The 18,507-nt window shown below is 40.4% G+C and overlaps 2 protein-coding genes across 2 annotated transcripts; one reads left to right on the forward strand and one right to left on the reverse strand.

Moving 5' to 3' along the window:
* Nucleotides 1-6,388: 6,388 nt before the first annotated feature.
* On the reverse strand, nucleotides 6,389-9,671 carry LOC310859424 (uncharacterized protein). The gene is made up of 3 exons (XM_083765960.1): nucleotides 9,541-9,671; nucleotides 8,961-9,090; nucleotides 6,389-7,765 (listed from the first exon to the last, which is right to left on the reverse strand). Exons 1-3 carry the CDS (start codon nucleotides 9,653-9,655, stop codon nucleotides 7,429-7,431), a joined length of 582 nt encoding a protein of 193 aa, XP_083622086.1. The 5' UTR covers nucleotides 9,656-9,671; the 3' UTR covers nucleotides 6,389-7,428.
* A 3,939-nt stretch (nucleotides 9,672-13,610) lies between these two features.
* nfam1 (NFAT activating protein with ITAM motif 1) lies at nucleotides 13,611-18,208 on the forward strand. The gene is made up of 6 exons (XM_083764614.1): nucleotides 13,611-13,794; nucleotides 14,004-14,264; nucleotides 14,863-14,981; nucleotides 16,462-16,578; nucleotides 16,729-16,845; nucleotides 18,068-18,208. Exons 1-6 carry the CDS (start codon nucleotides 13,728-13,730, stop codon nucleotides 18,128-18,130), a joined length of 744 nt encoding a protein of 247 aa, XP_083620740.1. The 5' UTR covers nucleotides 13,611-13,727; the 3' UTR covers nucleotides 18,131-18,208.
* Nucleotides 18,209-18,507: the final 299 nt, after the last annotated feature.

Raw genomic sequence — 18,507 nt, forward strand, 5'->3', positions numbered from 1 at the left:
GTTCCCAACAATGCTGTACACTACCTGTCAAAACGTAAACATCCTTTCTCACAACGTGTGTGTAACTCAAACGGAAACTACCAAGGAATATGTTGAACATTCTGCTCATAGGAATAAAACGGTAATGAAGAAATATGTATACCAAGGATGTGGTGAAAGAGTCTGACAAAGGGAAGAATTATTGTGTGTCTGTCTTCCTGTTCCATGTCTGAGACCCTGGGTAAGATTGTGTGCGTTGTGGAGAGTCAGTAGTACACTGTAAAACATTGAGTGTTCATTTAACTCTTGAGAGTGTACAAATGCAACCAAAAGGACCTGATATACAATGAGGATTTGACTATGTAGGATATAAAAGATGGGGTTGATACAAAGTGAGTCCTGACTGAGTGGATCGCTGAGTTGAACCATTTCCCTTGGCGGTGAATTAATCTCAGTGCTGCACATCAAAGCCACTCAAGATCACACACCGGTCCGATTATACAAATAACACTGTAATTATACTAGTGTTTACTCTGTGACTCTGATCCCTCACTCCCATCAAAGCATTGTAATGAAACTATTCAGGACATCCATACTTGGAATTCAGCCTCAGTCTCTGAACGTATTGTGTTTCAAAGACTCTTTATTGCATTCCGTTGCCAAACCAAATGCTATGATCTAAAGCACAATCTGTCTTAATGGATTTCTTATTTACATTCTTGAACACCCTAATCTGACCTTTTTGAAGATTTCCCTGTTCCTGGTTGACAAGTCAGTATGTATGATATACTAGTGTTTGTAAGGACTTGCATGCAGCCTACTGTATACTATGATTTTTCTTTCTTTCTTTCTTTCTTTTTCCTGTTCTTACTCTTTCAGCCCGAAGTGGGTGATTTCGAATGATATTTGAATATTTGGAGTTTTATCAATTTCATTGATTCTGATCCATGTAGTGTAGGTGTTTGTTCTTGTTTGTGCAAGAGAAGACAACGATTTATCACGTTACCAAATTTTGGCTATACTCAAATACGTCAAAAGTGATTAAACTGGATTTTTCACTAACGTAGTAGCAAACCATTTTATTGTCGGTGTGATAAGAACAAATTTGTATTAAAGAAGAATAATTAAGGTTTTTCTTGATATTTGTGTAAAGGCCTGTGAATGAGATTGAGTTCTTGGATTTCTGCATTCTTTGTCATTAATGAAACAACACCACCCGTTCTCGTTTCAAATATTTATATTCCTTCCAATCCTTTGAACCTCACAGTATTGTTTTACTCTTTCTGTCATTGTCTGTGCCTGAATACATACGCTTGATTACCTCTGTGTGTGTACTCGTGTGGAAGAGAGACAGGCAATGGGTGTGAGAGATAGAACTGTTTACTGATTATACACAGTACAATCCAAAATTACCAGAGGATTGTGCTATGTATGTATTATAAATGCTGTATATATAAAGAATTTACCTCCCCACTCCCAGAGTTTTGATAAAAAACAGAAAAAATAAAATGTACAATATGACACAGAATAGATCTATTTCAGATACATTGATTGATTTGGAGGTTTCCCCTTGCAAAATAGTTTTTGTAATGGTTTGAGGCCGCGTTATGTGCAATTCTTTATTGTATTCATAAAAGATAGTGTGTGTATTTTAAAGCAGTACAAACTAATGAAAGGTTTTCAATGTTTTTTTTGTTTGTTTATTTCCTTCCTTCTGATTATAGTCAGTGACCAGGGAACTTGTTTTGTCCGAAACACTACACCACCATCCCTGATTTGGTACGTATAAAGCAGTTGTTCCCAAACCTTTTAGCTCAATTAAGACCCAAAAAAGAAAGTTTACTTTTGCCCGGGGCTAGTGGAAAAAAAATCGGCTATTTTCATTATACTTCTTCAACATTTGTTTAAGAAATGTAGGAAGCAAAGAATAATAAGGACCCATAAAAATGTGTCCGTGATCCACAAATGGGTCCCACTGTTTAGGAAAAGGAAAAGAGGGCACTGTTTTTCCTTTATTTTTTGCCCATGTGTTCTCAGATTGAGGAAACGGTGATCTAAAGCAGGGGTTCTCAACGTTTTTGTCTGGGGACCCCCAGACATGCTTTGGCCATGTCTCGTGACCCCCTTCCCCACCCCCAATACAAACTGACTGCAAAAATAACTTTAATAATAGAGAAAATATAAATGAATACTGAAACCAGATCTAATCATTAAGGAAAGTTTATGCATGTACTAGGCTATGTGTACTATGTAAACTCTTAATTTCCATTTCCCAGCCATTCAGTTGCAAAATAAAAGTTTTTTTGTGGGGATTAGGGGATCCCCCCAAAATAATTTGGCAACCCAGAGGGGTCGAGACCCACAGGTTGAGAACCCCTGATCTAAAGCACTGTTTCTCAGCCTCTGGTCCGGGGCCCACCAGGGGGTCCAAATTCCTTAGGGTCTGTAACCCTGAGAGGGCACGAATGGAACCTTCTATTTTTGCACTCCTGCAGTGTAAGTCGACACTGTAAAATTTAAAGATGGAGTGCAATGATTTTTGTACTTTTTCTGTTTTGTATGCGTCTATCTATGGAGTTAACATTACTCTAATAGACCCCCAGGTGTGGTTACAATATTGAAATATGACTTCCCTGTGTATTTTTGGTTCGATTTTTGGTCAAAAGGTTCAATTGAAATGACAGTGATATCACAATATCATCCCCTACCCTAACCCCTACCCTTTAGCATATCAACAGCTGTGGGTGCGGCTTCAGTTCACCACCCACCAGGCAAACCTTAATGAACTAGTGGGTGTGGCCACATAAAAAAATAATTTTAACGCTTTCTGTGCACTTTTTTGAGTGTAGTATAATCATAGTACAATCATAGTACCTGATGATTGGGTTTTAGGTGGGGGGGGGGGGATCACGGCACTCCATCTTTAATGTACAGACCCATACGGGTCCATTTGGACCACCTGGTGGTCCCTGGACTCAATGTTGAGAACCAGTGACATAAAGCACAATTGAACACATTGCATATTTTTCTTCTCTGAATAACTTATTGTATGTGTTTCCAGGCGACTTGTAATACCGTATATCCATCTCTCAGAGCTGTACAGATTGTGAAAAATGTAAATAGGACAAACATCTACTTCACCCTCTCATTTTTGTATGGAAAGAAATTACATGTGTGAAGACCGTCCGTAATTCAAATTTGATTGAATATTAGTAACATTGAAGACTGGGATAATTAAAACACACAATCAATGTCGAAATGAGTGCTGAAATATTATTCCTCGGTCTCTTTGTAATAAACAAAGTGTTTAGTATTAATAAAAAATGAGATCTCAAAAAGCATTTGTCATGTTGCTCTTTTTCTTCACAAGATTTGACAGTCTATTTATTATTATTGTGGTCTTTGGCAGAAAAGAAGGACAACATGACTCTGCTCTTAGATGTGTTTCCCTATTTATATTTTACATTTATTTGGACTTGATATATAATAAAACGCCATTAACAAACACCAACCACACATTACCCCTGGGCCTGGTCTCCCGGTTTTAGGAGTTTATTTGTAGGCATAAATTCTCAAAATCTCTTAAGTAGCATAGCATGACAAAGTATAAATGAGGCTTAAGTGGTTACGGTTACCTCAGTGGGTTTTGGGCGGGAACCCTTTTTGGTGTTAGCATTATGTCATGCTTTAGCTATTGAAAAATAGATCTACAAGCTCATAGCGTGCCACCGTGTGGCATGCTACGAGCTTGTAGGTCTGCTATTTTTGAAAAATCGAACGACTGACAAGAAACATAGCTTTTTCAGAAAACTGTCAGGATGTAGAAGACATTTTTAGAATCTGATCTCAGGTCAAAATGGGTTTAAGACTCAAGGTTATTCGTTACTCGTAGACATTGGTTTAGCCTGCATTTTGTAGGAGGATACGGAGAGAGAGAGTGAAAAATGGAACAAGATTTAGAGAGAGAGAGGGAAGGGAAGGGGGAGGAGATTCAACCAGTGGTTGTAGTATTTGCATTTTTTACTTAAGTAAAAGTATCAATACTGCAATGTAGAGGTACTATGTTACAAGTAAAACTCCAGAATTAAAATTTTACTTAAAAATCAAGTAAAAGTACAAAAAGTACTCATTATGCAGAATGTATAACAATATTTTGAAAGTAGCAGATCTACAAGGCAGTGGCACAAGCTCACAATGCTTTGCATGTAGATCTGCTATTTTAGATTCCGAAATGTATATAGCGTTGAAGTGGTACTTAATGTACAGTATGTTTGGTAATAATAATGAAAGTCTGCAAAAAGTAACTGCTTTGCCTCTGAATTGTAGTGGAGTATAGAAAGAAACTGTACTAAAATTGGAAATACTCAAGTACAGTAAAAGTACCTCAAAACAACCCTCGCTCGCGCTTCTCAGACTCTCGCTCCTCCGCTCTCTGAATGTGTTGTCCAGCAACAAGGGTTATTTAAAGCAGCCAACTCATTCAGAATACACTGATGCTGTTAGATTTGGTGACAGAATTCAATATGTGTGCGTGAACCCTGGGTGTCTCCCAGAGATGGATGATGGCCATGCGCGGTAAACAGTGCTGACAGGGAGGGAACGAGTAGATGGAGCGCACGGCCGGCTTGTGTGCGTCTTGATCGGTCTAATCTTTTAATCACTTTTACCTCCATCGCCCGCGTCTCCATCCAAAACCCAACTCCTCTGTGTTATTGTCTCTTCTCTGCTATCGCGCTCTCCTTTCTTCGGGAATTTCTATCTTTACTTCTCTTTTTTTCCTCCCCTCCTCCTTCTCTTGCTCATTCCCACCCTTATCTCCTCTCGTGTGTTCTCCACCCCCCCCCCCCCCCCCCCCCACACACACACACACACACACACACCATCCCAACAATCCCTGGATGCATTGCAACACATGTAACTACTTCTTGACAATTAACCGTTACCTAGCAACTGGATCTTTTTCCAGGGATGGGGAGAGAGTAAGAGAGAGAGAAGAGAGGGAGATTTGTATACAGTACACTTACGTCGTCATACTGGATTGGATGCAGCCACACAATGCATCCACATAATACAATACCAAAATACAGCCTGGGCTTATAACACCCACACATACTGTATACTGGTGTGGAAAAGAAGGGAGAGCGAAGGAAAGGATAAATGAGAGAGACAGACGGACAGAGATAGAGATTTCCACACAAAAAAGGAAGAAGAAACACTTGCTCCAATGGAATCAAATGGTGACAAATGATGACAAACATGGGGACAGGATGTAGCGTGCGTGTGCAAGCGGAGAAGTGGGAGAAGGTTACAGTATAGCCTACACCACAGTGGAGTCAGAGATGAGGGAACAGAGCAGAGGAAACCGTTTACACCACAGTGGAGTCAGAGATGAGGGAACAGAGAGCAGAGGAAACCGTTTACACCACAGTGGAGTCAGAGATGAGGGAACAGAGAGCAGAGGAAGCCATTTGCTGTAGAAACACTTGGCAAAGTTTTAATGAAGGCCCAAAAGTTCAATCCCTGCAGTGACCCACAACGCGCGCGCACACGATTCATATTCTGCTGCACGGCGGTGTTGCGCGTCTAATATAGACGAACTACAAGCTCACAGCGTGCGGCGGTTGCATCATGCGTCGAGTTGTGAGCTTGTATAGGGCTGCACATTTTCGACTACACACGGACTCATGCACACACGCACACACACATGCACACAGACACACACACACACATACACACTACAACAAACAAATATTGTTTAGCAGAAAATAGGCACCCCCTGCTGTCTCAGTTAGGGCCAATCGTGATTTCAGCTGAGTAAAAACAGAGATCAAGCCTCCATTAATCAGTGTAATGTCACATCACATTATGGAAGAATGCATGCATGCCTGACACCCTGTGGCAAGAGCATGGCATCCTCTAGTGGTATACAGCAGAGTGGAGCGCATACCGTTGTATTTGTTGGCATATTAAACACTTAAACCCTCTATCTATATCACTGTTTCACAAACACTAGGTCGGGGGACCCATTAGTGGGTCGCATACACATTCGTATGGGTCCCTTTATTTTTTGTTTACTGTATTTGGTTATTATTTTTATTATTATTATTTCAAAACATTTTTCAAATACATTCTTCATTTGTCATAAATTCAAATGAAATGCAATGATTTTTATTTCTGTAATTTCAGGAAGATATCTATGAAATTCCATATATTAGAAAGCAAATGTTTAGTGACCCTAGCCGATCTACAAGCTCCTGCATGGTGCGAAGCGACGAGTTGTGAGCTTGTAGATCTACTATTTTGGGTCCCGGGCAAACGTCTATAGTTTCAATATAACACACTTGATGGGAAATGGCCAAATGGGGATGTCTTGTTTCCACTATTTTATAAATCGAAACAGGCAAAGTGGTCTGAAGTAAGCCCAGTTTATTAATGAAGACATTTATGACACATCAATTGCATGATAAACAACTAAACTCCTATTGCATGTATCCTGATCTAAAAAAGAGAAGCAGCGTTGAACATAGAATTAATGTTACACAAAAAGAAAGAAAATCTGTACAGTATATATACTTTACACTCCTACTATTTCTCTTTATTATTGACATTCAACAAAACGTAGACCCATTCGCTAAGTGGTGCTTCTCAAACGTTGTCATGTCAAGGGGAGCCCCAAACTGATCTGGGCGCGGACGGACCCCCATCTGAAAAGATTTTGTGCCAAAATATCAAATATCTTAAAGGAGTAGTTCACAAAAAAATTACCATTGATTCAATTACACACCCCCATGAAGCATAGAGCGTATGCGCATGACATCATCATTATGCGGAAGATATACAGGAATGCCTACCGATAAATAATAATTCTGGCCATGACAGCCCATACATCCAAACAGTCTGAAAAGTCTGATTGCATTAAACAACGTTAAATGACTTTTCCACTCACGTTATGCATGCGCATACCCTCTATTCTTCTCGCATTCCTTGATAACCGGTGGGAGACTCCCCTACTGAGTCTCCAATTGACCGATGACACAGCCATCAAAGTATTGGCTCAGGAATGCGACAATAAATATATATATGTATATATATATATATATATACTGTATATATATATATATATATATATATATATATATATATATATATATACTGTGTATGTGTGTGTGTGTGTGTGTGTGTGTGTGTGTGTGTGTGTGTGTGTGTGTGTGTGTGTATATATATATATATTCTTTTTTTTTTTTCTTTTTTTTTTTTGGGGGTGAACTACTCCTTTAAGTATACAATTGGTATAAAGTGGTTAAACCGATTTTGATGGTGTATTAAGTAATTGCGCAGGGGACTGTTTGGAACCCCCTCGCCCCCACTTTGAGAGCCAGTGCACTAATAGCCTACATCTATTCTATTCCATCCTTCCATTCCAGTGAATATCTATACATATTGATCCGTCTATCTCCCGCTCTGAACCACCCGCGCGCCCCCATCCCTGAAGACCCTCACTCGTCTCCTCCGGACCACTCGCGTACCCTTCGGCGGGGTCAGCTTGGCCATGGCGGTCCTTGGGGGGTACTTGGAGAAGCGTGCTGCTGCTACCTGGCCCCTGGTGTTGCGGGGGCCCTGCAGAGCCACGGCGCCCCCCCTCGCCTCCTCCCCTTCCCCCCGGTAGCCGTGGCGACGCAGGAACGGCTCCAGGGTTGCTAGGCGATGAGTGAGCTCGTTGATGCGCCTGTGCATCAGGGAGACTTCCCGGAACAGGTCGTTGACAGACTCAGACAGAGGGCGCACTCTGCAGGACGTAAAGGGCAGGCTCAGCCACAACGTCTGCAATTTACATTTCTGTTCCTATTATAACGGGTCATTGTACATGCACCAAATGTTGCCTGCTACAGCATTGTATCCAACCTTTTCTCCCTAATGCTGAGACCCCTCCACTACAGTGTTAATTTTGTTGACTAAGACTAACACTAAAAGTCAAAGTTTTGGCCCGGACAGCTGGTGTGGCCGTCTGGGCACCTAGGCTAGTAATCCACCCTGACAGTGGGTTTCAGGTTCGAGTCCTGATCCCGACAACCTCCTGCGTGTCACCCCACCATCTCTCTCCCCATTTCCTGTCAGACTTCTGTGTACCGATCAGTAAAGGCATAAAAACGTTCAAAGAATATTCTTATTATATACTGTATATATATATATTTTTTTTAAAGACTGAGGTTTTCAGATGACTAAATAGGACTAAAACGAAATGGTGTGTTATTAACACTGCTCCATAAGTTTTTTCAACCACTTATGCCCTATAACTTCATCGTACGATGAATAGCTGACAACACAACACACAATGTGTTGTGAGCTTATAGGTCAGCCCATTTTAGATATTTTTTAAGCTTTTCAAAAGATGTTGGCTATATTTTGGACTATATTCTTGACAATCTAGTGACATGCCCAAAACAGGGACGCCAGGTTGTGAAAGTGATTACATTTTCTAACAATTGCTTTCACATTTTGAGTAATAATATGTTACTATTTTCCAAAAGTAACTTTTTTACTATTTTCCACAAGCCTTTAGTCCTCCTGACTGGCGCTTTCAATGACCAGTTATATAGAAATATACAAGACTGCATTGAACTGCACTGGCACATGTTGGCCTTAGCACTTTGTTTGGAGCTTATAATAACTGCTTTACCAAACAACAGAAGTTGTTCATTATCAGTTTGATCCCCCAGGTGTGGTTTTCATTTAGTCTGTAATTCATGAATTTTTTGTAACTAGTTTTTGGGTAGCCAAGTTGGACTCATACATGTACAGGCTGCCAGTGAATTAATCCAAGAGGATTTTGTGCAACATGTTTGAAATGTTGGATAACCTCCAAACAGACAAAGGCCTCGTGTCCTCATGGGGTTGGGTCATGTCCTGGTCCCAAACCCCCTACATAAGAGAAATGCATTATATACTTTTAGCTTATTTGCTTATTCACTAAATACCATTACCTGGAATAGTCGGGCAGCAATGAACTGGGCTGGGAGTGAAGCAGGGTCTTAACCTCGTTGAAAATACGCTTGCCCCAGGCATCCAAAACCCTGGTCACACTGCGGACTGCGACCACGTTGACGTTATCAGCTGCAATCACCACCAGTGGACATAATCACAATCGGGGAAGTGAAAGAATATTAAACTGCAATTATATATTGTCTATACATTGTTAGACAGTATAATATCTATACATGTATAGACAGTATATTATATGCATTTATATAGACAGTATATTGTCTGTACATTTATATGACCAGAACAGGCAGTACTAATCACACACAAGGTCATTTTGATTTTGTATTCAATGTACCACTTTTACAAATAATTTTACTTCTCCCAGGTGATGTCATTACTCAATTTAACAATATCTAAAATATTTTGTGAATCAGTGGTTCTCAAAGAAATGTATATATTTCAAAATCTTTTGAAATGTATATCTTTTTTTGGGAACCAGTGGACTAGTAGATGATTTACTGTAGTCTGGACCCATATCTAGACATATTTTTAAATCAAAGACAAGCCTGTACAGTTTATTACCTCCCTCCCTGTAGTTCCAGTACCCATAATCCAATTCATTCTCCTCGCCACTTGATTGTGACACGGTTACCATGGCAGCCATCATCAGCACCATCAACACAGTGGGATGTTTCATGCTGAATGAAAAAGAAACACCCCTTCGTGACACGAAAAGAAAGAAAAACAAAATGATTGGAGAAGGATGTTAGGTTTCTTTTTTGAAAATTGGTTAATTAATTCCACAACAAACATCTTGGGTTGTGCACAGGAAGAAAAAAGAGGAATGAATGAGTGACAGGGAAAAAAAAGAAAGTTTGAAGGAACACAGCACTCAATCGTTTTCCATGTGATGTGAGCCAAGTCTCATGGCATCAATCAGAGGTGAAAAAACATCTCACATTCTGCATGTTCATGTCTTCAACTACTCATTTCCTTAGCGATTAGGCTACTTTTCGATTATTCGAGAAGCACAATTTCAATTTCTTCTTATATATTTTAAATTAACCAATCGTCACCAACCATTCAAGCACAGCTGTCACGCAAAAACAGTGAAAATAAATAGCCACTCATAAGCCTTTGCCTATAATGACATGCCCACAGTAGTGATAGATTATTTATCCATTATGTTATTAATTGATTGATTATCGATTATTTTGAATAATCAGTTCAGCGCGATGTGGTCGTCACAGCACAGTCAGCAGAAAGCTCTGGTCTCTCCTAAAACCTTTGACATTTAAGACAGCAACCAATCAAACGGCTGATAGAGAACAGCTTGTAACATAAGGTCACGTCAGGCAGGAGACATGTCTTGTGACCCATATAACTTGGGCAAATCCAATTAGTACTTAATTGGAGGAATCAAACCAAATGTCTCGTTTTTGCTTTGCGACAATTCGGCCAGTGTATATCTCTCTAGAATAGAGGTGTTATGGGTATGGGATGACCACAAATTCAATCTACAACACAAATAGAGTGAGGTTTTATGGCTGTAATCCATTGTCATGGTGATAAAGGTTAGGAGACCCGGAAATATAGTAGAGAGCAGAAGAACAGCAGTTGGACGGCGTTCAGCTGCGAAAATCTGTCTGGCATCTGGTGACGCAATGAGTAATCTCAAACAATCATACGCTGATGATGACTGATGACTCATTCTAAAGCTATTCTAAATGTTTTCATTGAAGTACCTCATGCGGTTGGAGACTCGCCAAAGAACAGATTCAATTTCAAAACACCAGTATCATGCATGCAGCTTGCATAATGTGAAAAGATTCAACATCAAATAAGAAACACACAATGCAGCAGTGGACTACTTCACCTAAATTAGGCTATACCTTGAAATTGTCTGAAACTACAAACAAACTGAAAACTTTTCAAAGCAATAGCAAACAGCATGCACGCTCGCGCACACACACACACACACACACACACACACTACACTGTTGTAGACTGGAGGATAAACACGTTCTGTCCTGAAAATGAATAAATGAGCCAATACTCACAGCTTCAAATAATGTTTGAAATAGGTTTCTCTCAATAGGATGCTCTTTAACAAGATAGCCTGAAGTGAATATGTTATGCCTGTTTCTCTCCCAACTCCACTTCTGTAATCTTTTCCCTTTACTTCTCTCTCTTTACGCTTGCTTTCTCGTTCTCTATCCCTCCCTCTCTTTCTACTCTCTCTCTCCACCCTTTCCTCGCTGCTGTGATGTGATTAGCAGCAGAACGTGGTCTAGCAATGCGGAGCCACTTAAGAAACTTTTTTTATTTCTGAACTGGTAAAGAATTGTGTTATGCTCGACTTTCACACCCCACCTTACCCCATCTCTCTCTCTCTCTCTCTCTCTCTCTCTCTCTCTTGAAGAAACACACACACGCACACACACACGCACACACACACACCAACACCACACGTCACACATCTGTTGCCAGATGTGTGACGCTCTTCTGAAATTAATCTTCTGATTTATATGTGTTTTGTCTTTCCTTAATAATTCTCTGCGAGAGACAGATATGGGTCAGTGGCTATCCTATAACAAGTTAACAACCCTATACCATACACAGTCAAACCCACAGTTACCTCACAGTTAAATGAACACTGAGGATTCGCTGTGAAGTAAGGTGGTCCAACAGGCTGAGTTATGGCCCCACTCTGAACCCGAGAACCCTCTAAACTGAAGCTTGACCTCATGAGGGTAAAAACCATACCCGAATGGAAGTTCAATACCTTCCATCTTGAGAGACTGTGGGCATTTTGTCTTGCCATAAAGGTATCCAGTACAATAAATTCAAGGTACAATCAGCAGGAGGGGATAACAGCAACAGTATTTTTATTCCAGCCTGTAATTCTGATATACTGCATGTAATTTTACTGGTCTGTTTTAATTTAATTTATGTCATGTTACTTTCCAAAGCGGATATATTAGATATATTTATATTTAGCCTTCAAGATCATTTAGAATCAGCAGAAGGCGATAATTTGTTTTTACGTCCGGATAAACCGTCCAGGACAGGCTTCAGTTTATTTTATTACAGTCTTTCTACTTGTACATGTATTTTGTCATTTGTAATTGTTATTGTTATTTTTCTTGTTACATTCTAAAGCAGATGAACAGTTACAATCCTGAACCAAAATGTTGGAAAGCATTGCCCTGAATTGACCCAAAGATGGAAGTGATCTGAGTTTTAAGATATATTTATATTTAGCCTGCAAAACATGCACGCAGCAATCTGCTACTAGTTTGGAGCAGACAACTACAGCATGAGAAGCAATCAAAGAAGCATAATTGGAATGGTATGGTGCACATGCTGTCACTGATATATCGTCTGTGTCTCCATATTTCAACTTTTTATTATTTGTTTGCATGAATTAACGCCTTATAGTTCATCATACAAGATCGAGTGTCTCACAAACATTCTTAAAATAGTGTATCTGTTCTACAAACTTAGAACACAATGTGACGCGTTGTGAGCCTGTGGATTGGCTATTTTCACTATTTAACTTTTTCATAATGAAAAAGAACAATTGTATCACTTCGGATGTTGACTTTATACAACAATATATTGTGTCAATATATGTCTAGTCAAGTAAAGGAGGATCAGGGGGGGGGGGGAGTAATGGATGAACAATACAGAAACTGAATGAATTATTAGTTATTGACTGGTATCCAGATGTCATTCCAGCACTTTCTTTCTTTCTCCCCTCCTCTCTCTCTCTCTCTCTCTCTCTCTCTCTCTCTCTCTCTCTCTCTCACATATATTCTGGGTCTGTTTTTGTACCGTGGCTGATGTGTGAGGTCAGAGTTGGCCACTAATGTTGCCAGCAAAAGGATGGTGAAATAATAACCACGCACGAAGGGGAGAGAGGAAGAGAGAGAGGAAGACAGACAGGAAGACAGACAGACAGGCAGGCAGGCAGGCAGAAAGGCAGGCAGGCAGACAGACAGACAGAGTGGCGCACTTATTCATTGCATGCTTAGTGACGGACAGTCTGACAGAGTATTACAACGGTGAAGTGGTCACACTCTTCCACACCTGCTTCTTATTACAGACAGGATAATTTGTCACCTTCACCAGACAGAGGACTCATGTACTCTCTGGATCCACTCTTTCATACATATTATGCATACACAAATTACACATATATATTCTGTCTGCATTCTTCTCTTCTCCTCTGCACAAAATGTAGATTCTGATGTCACCTTTGACGTTTGACGTGAACTCTGAGAAAATATCTCGCCTGCACACTCCAGATTTGATGAAAGTCTTTTGATGGAAGGCTCAATAATGTAATAGAAATGATACAGTAGCCAGCACACAATACATGTCCTTTTCACATGGTTCATTTACCTCTCATGGGGGAGGAAGGCCTATCAGGTCAAATCAAAACTGCATGTGAAAAGGATGTGTATTGTGTGCTGGCTACTTCATTTCTATTAATTACCTTTGTAAACTCTGCAATCATATTGTCTATTTGTATTTTTCTCACACAAAACAGTACCAATTGGAGGAAGTTACAATGAAAAAAAGAAAAAAAAAACGAAACAACAAAACAGGAACATGTCTGCAACGTCACAGTGGGTGACAAGATAAATGAGAAACAGCGAACAAGCCCATTGAAGAAGACAAAACTTGGAGCACAAACACTGGAAACTATTTTACACTCGCACAGATATTTACCAAGAGGGAATACAAATACAGAAGAATACAGAATGGAAACATGGATAAGACTATTTGTACTTCTCACCCCATTTGTTACTTCTGGAATCATCGGTCAATGTAAGGTATCTTTACAGTGACTATAACATACAATGTATAGTGTAACTTGTATTTTGTTCAAGTCTTGTAACAGCACTGAAGTAGAATTAAAACTTATACTATTATAAAACTGTGAGAATAGGTTTGGGTAATATGTCACTTTGGACATGGATGAAAATCCATTTATAAACATTTATATTATATATAATGATCTATGTTCGCCAATACAGCCATTGGAGAGTTGGAGAATAGAATCTTTTTGGCTCTCGCTGGAGAAGATCTCAACATTCAATTCAAGGTTGTTCAGCCAGTCAACCAGAGTGGCACCGGAGAGTGTTTCAACCCCAAGGACAACCTGATACACAGGTTTCAACCATCCGAACCTACTGCAACTGTCAATGTGAAGCTGACGAATGTGACAAGTGCCAACACAGGAGAATACCGCTGCCAATATAAAACAGCTGCGGTTTACTGGACAGTCCTAGTGAGAGGTAAGCGAAGACGAGAAGCAGAGGTGGAAGTAGAAAATGAAAATGTTGAAGGCAGTGAGGAGGAAGCAATAAACCATTATGTCTAGAAACAGGAGGGATATACAGTAGGCCTCGTGATATATGTGAAGTAATCATTTAGACTCAAACAGGAACTGTAGTTTGAAAGTGCACCTAAATGTGAGATTAGGAAAATCACAGCAACATCAAAATAAGCACAGTACATGAATCAGATAACCGACAATTAAATAAAGCAGTTATAATCCTCTAAATTCTGAACAAAAATGTTGGGAAGCATTGCTCTCAATTGACCCAAAGTGATCTGAGTTTTAAAGTCTTTTGGAGCTCATTTCCAAGCAGAGGGGCCACGACAGCAGCGACGGCTCCAGAAAATTGTGACTGGGGGTGCTATGGAGGGGCTGGCTATTTAGAGAGGGGGCTAATGAATCTTGGTTTACATAGAAGTCACAATTAACAGCATTCTCTGCACGACAGAGAATGCTGTTAATAGCAAGAAAGTCAAATCACCTGTGTTAAATCAAATGTATCCGCAGTAATGGACATCATTTTGTAAAACTGACTGTCATGTCGTGTCTTCCAGATGAGGGATACAGAGAGCAACCCTCCATGTCGGGTTACCGGGGTGTCGTCATTGTTGGTGTCGTCACATTGGTGCTGCTCATTTTGAACGTTGCCGGCTCAGTTTATGTCTTCTGTTGGGTAAGTAGTTCTGCATTCACTTAGGTAACAGCAGATGTTGTCATTGCTTTCTCACATTCTTCCTGTCATGTTTGATGTCAGTGTAGTCAATATTATGACACTGATACCAGATGTCCCAAAATGTCCTCATGTGTGTGTGCGTGCGTGCATGTACTTTTTTAAGCTTATCAGATACAGGCTATGGGAAAAATACATTCAAAGAGCCTATCAATGATCTGCAGCTACTCAGTCAGGCGTACAGTATGTGTAAAACTGAATGTTGGATGAATGACAGTCCTTGAGCTTTGTGGGATTACAGTCACATACTGAGGAGGTGTTTGTTCAACCTCTTCTTGAAGGCGTGAACACTGCTAGATGTAATGTCTCCAACAACCACAGGGCTGTTCCATGTCCTTAAAGCAGAGTGGAGAAAGCTCCTATCAAGGCATTTGGTGTTTGACTTGGGGGGTTCCGGGGCGTGGCTTGGTAGTACTCTCTGGGTGATTCGAACTGAGGTGTGAGCTTGAGGTAGTAGTGCTTTGAGGTCCACTGGACAGTTGGGAGTGTGCATCTTGTAGAGAACAGTTGTTGCTGCAACTGTTCTGCGATGACTCAGTTTGCCGATGGCGTACTGCTGTAGGGCAAGGTCCTCATCTACCCCGATGATTTTTAAGGCCTTCTTTTGGATGAGGTCTAACTGCCTGAGGGTGGTCAGAGAGGCGTTCATCCAGGCTAGGCAGGAGTACTCCATGATGCTCCTGACCTGGGTTTTGTAGATGTTGGCCCTGCCTTTAGCATCAAGCTTTGGCCAACACAAATTTGTGTTTGTGTTACTTTCAGAAACATTAGACATTATGAGGTGCTGGTCCTCACAAGAGAAACAGATGATTTTTTGAGTGAGTTTCGGGTTGGGGTTAGGATTGAACATTCAGAGGTTAGGTTTATGGGATTGGGGGTAAGAGTTTATGCCAGATTCATTCTTTAGGTGTCACGCACCAAAAGTAGTTAGATCTACAAGCTATTCTGCTTTTCGGCTTCCCGATTACTGGTTAAAATGGCAAAGGAATTGTGAATTCTGAAATGTTGATGCATGTCAGGACAATTGGCTTGGCCCTTAATCCCACATGGGATTATCATCAAACACATCAATTAAAACACAAAAAATCCCAATGTATTTCCCATGGGATATTTCCCAAATAGCAACTCATAATACTACCTGATTCTAAAGAGCTCTCTCTCTCTCTCTCTCTCTCTCTCTCTCTCTCTCTGTGTGTGTGTGTGTGTGTGTGTGTGTGTGTGTGTGTGTGTGTGTGTGTGTGTGTGTGTGTGTGTGTGTGTGTGTGTGTGTGTGTGTGTGTGTGTGTGTGTGTGTGTGCGCCGTGTGCACGTGTGCATGTTCGTGTGTGTGTGCGGTGGCCATGTTCAGGCACTAGTGTCCATCCATGTGTGTCTTTTTTATCACGGTAATTTGTGTGTCTTTGTACCATATCATTAATTTCAGCATCATGAGCCTGTGGGAGATGAAAGTGCAAACACAAGTGGGATTAGAGTGCAAAGGACAGAACAAAGAACAGAAGAAAGTAGAGAAGAGGACGTGGCTGCAGATTCTTTCTACACTGTAAGATGAAGCACACAAAATATTATATTCATGAAATCTTATTGCCATAGTATATTGCTTATTGCTTGGAATACATTTGATTTAAATGTATATAGTACTAATACTCAAGACACCTTTTCTTTCTTTCTTTCTTTCTTGCTTTCTTTTCAGAGTCTAGAGCCTCGACCTGTTTCCGTATATGAGGTGCTGAACACCTCAGCGGGCGCTGGTGACATGGGACAAGGAAAAGCTCTGCCCAGGTCAAACAGATCCGTACAGCAGGTCAAGGTCAGTAGAAAAGCTCTGCCCAGGTCAAACAGATCCATACAGCAGGTCAAGGTCAGTAGAAAAGCTCTGCCCAGGTCAAACAGATCCGTACAGCAGGTCACGGTCAGTAGAAAAGCTCTGCCCAGGTCAAACAGATCCGTACAGCAGGTCACGGTCAGTAGAATGCAATATGTATTGGAATAGGGCATGCAAACCTTGCACCTTTGGTATGCAAATTCGGGGGGTGTGGCACAATTTTGATTGTGATGAGTCACTACTATACCTGGCCAACGGATAGGCATACAGTGGTGGAAAAAGTACTCAATTGTTTTAATTAAGTAAAAGTACCAATACTGCAATTTAGAACTACTCCGTTACGGAGTAAAAGTACGGAATTGAAAATGTACTTGAGTAAAAGTACAAAAGTATCGGCATCAAAATGTACTTAAAGTACTAAAAGTAAAAGTACTCATATTGCAGAATGTCCCACTTCACAAGTTCAAAATGTGTACAAAGTCTATTGAAAATATCAGATCTACAAGCTCACAATGTGTCACGTTGTGACGCTTTGTGAGCTTGTAGATCGGCTATTTTCAAATGGCCAAAATGTATAGGGTTGAAGTGGTTAATTTATGTTTTCTAAAATCGCCAAAGTAACTAGTAACTAAAGTTTTCAAATAATTGTAGTTAAGTAAAAGTACAAAATTTGGCTCTGAGATGTGAGGGGGGTGTAGTGGAGTAGAAGTAAAAGTACTGGAAATTGGAAATACTCAAGTAAAGTACAAATACCTCAACATTTTTGAAGATTGAAAATTGCAGGATCAGACCTGCGATTTTCAATCTTCAAAAAGGTTCCCCAAAAGATGGAAAAGTATGAAAATAGTATACAAGCTTACAACATGTCACTCAGCAACACGTTTTGATAATTAAATGTATAATGTAGATGTATTTTAGCAAGCTGACTCGTAGATACGAAAGTAAAGGTTGTAGTTGGTCTACCTGCTCTTCTAATGAGAAATGTATTACAACTTGACAATTGGTTTTACATGAAGACCAAGAGAAGATCAAAACTGTGAAGAGAATCCACTAGACAAAAGGGCTTTGTATTAGGTTCCAGCTCAACAGTAGAAATGCAACACTTGGGCGGAGGGCCTGGGTTAAACGGTTGGGTAGGACTTAACAGTTATGGTTTGGGGCTTATCATCATTGCTAAACCCTCCTCTTCCCAACTCTCCTTGTACAGGTGGAACAAAGAACGCATGACGAGAATGATGGAGAAATTGAGTCGATCTATGAGAATTTCTGATTCATGTATTATATAGAGGTGCTACATTTATCTGTGGCCTGCTGACCTCACCGTCCCACTGCAGCGGACGGGAGAAGTAACAGAGCGTTGCAGTCCCGCCCCCTTTCAGAACGACAAGGGCCCAGGAAATAATTCCCCATAGACGTTTCAAAAGGTATATATTTACAACCTGCCACAGGAGAAAAACAAATCCCTGGGGAGTTTGGTCTGACACTCCTTGTTGTGGGTGCTCATTGCCCAATGGGTGCCCAATCAGAGCTCAAAGTGAGACTTTTTCGCTGTGACGTTGGAATCTGTTTGTAACCATGCACCCCTTGGAAATAAATCTTACACACCCAAGTTCTAATATCACTGCATAGATATTAGTCTGGCCATGC

The sequence above is a fragment of the Protomyctophum parallelum genome, assembly GCF_964188405.1.
Source record: "Protomyctophum parallelum genome assembly, chromosome: 5".
In the NCBI taxonomy this organism is placed as follows: Eukaryota; Metazoa; Chordata; class Actinopteri; order Myctophiformes; family Myctophidae; genus Protomyctophum; species Protomyctophum parallelum.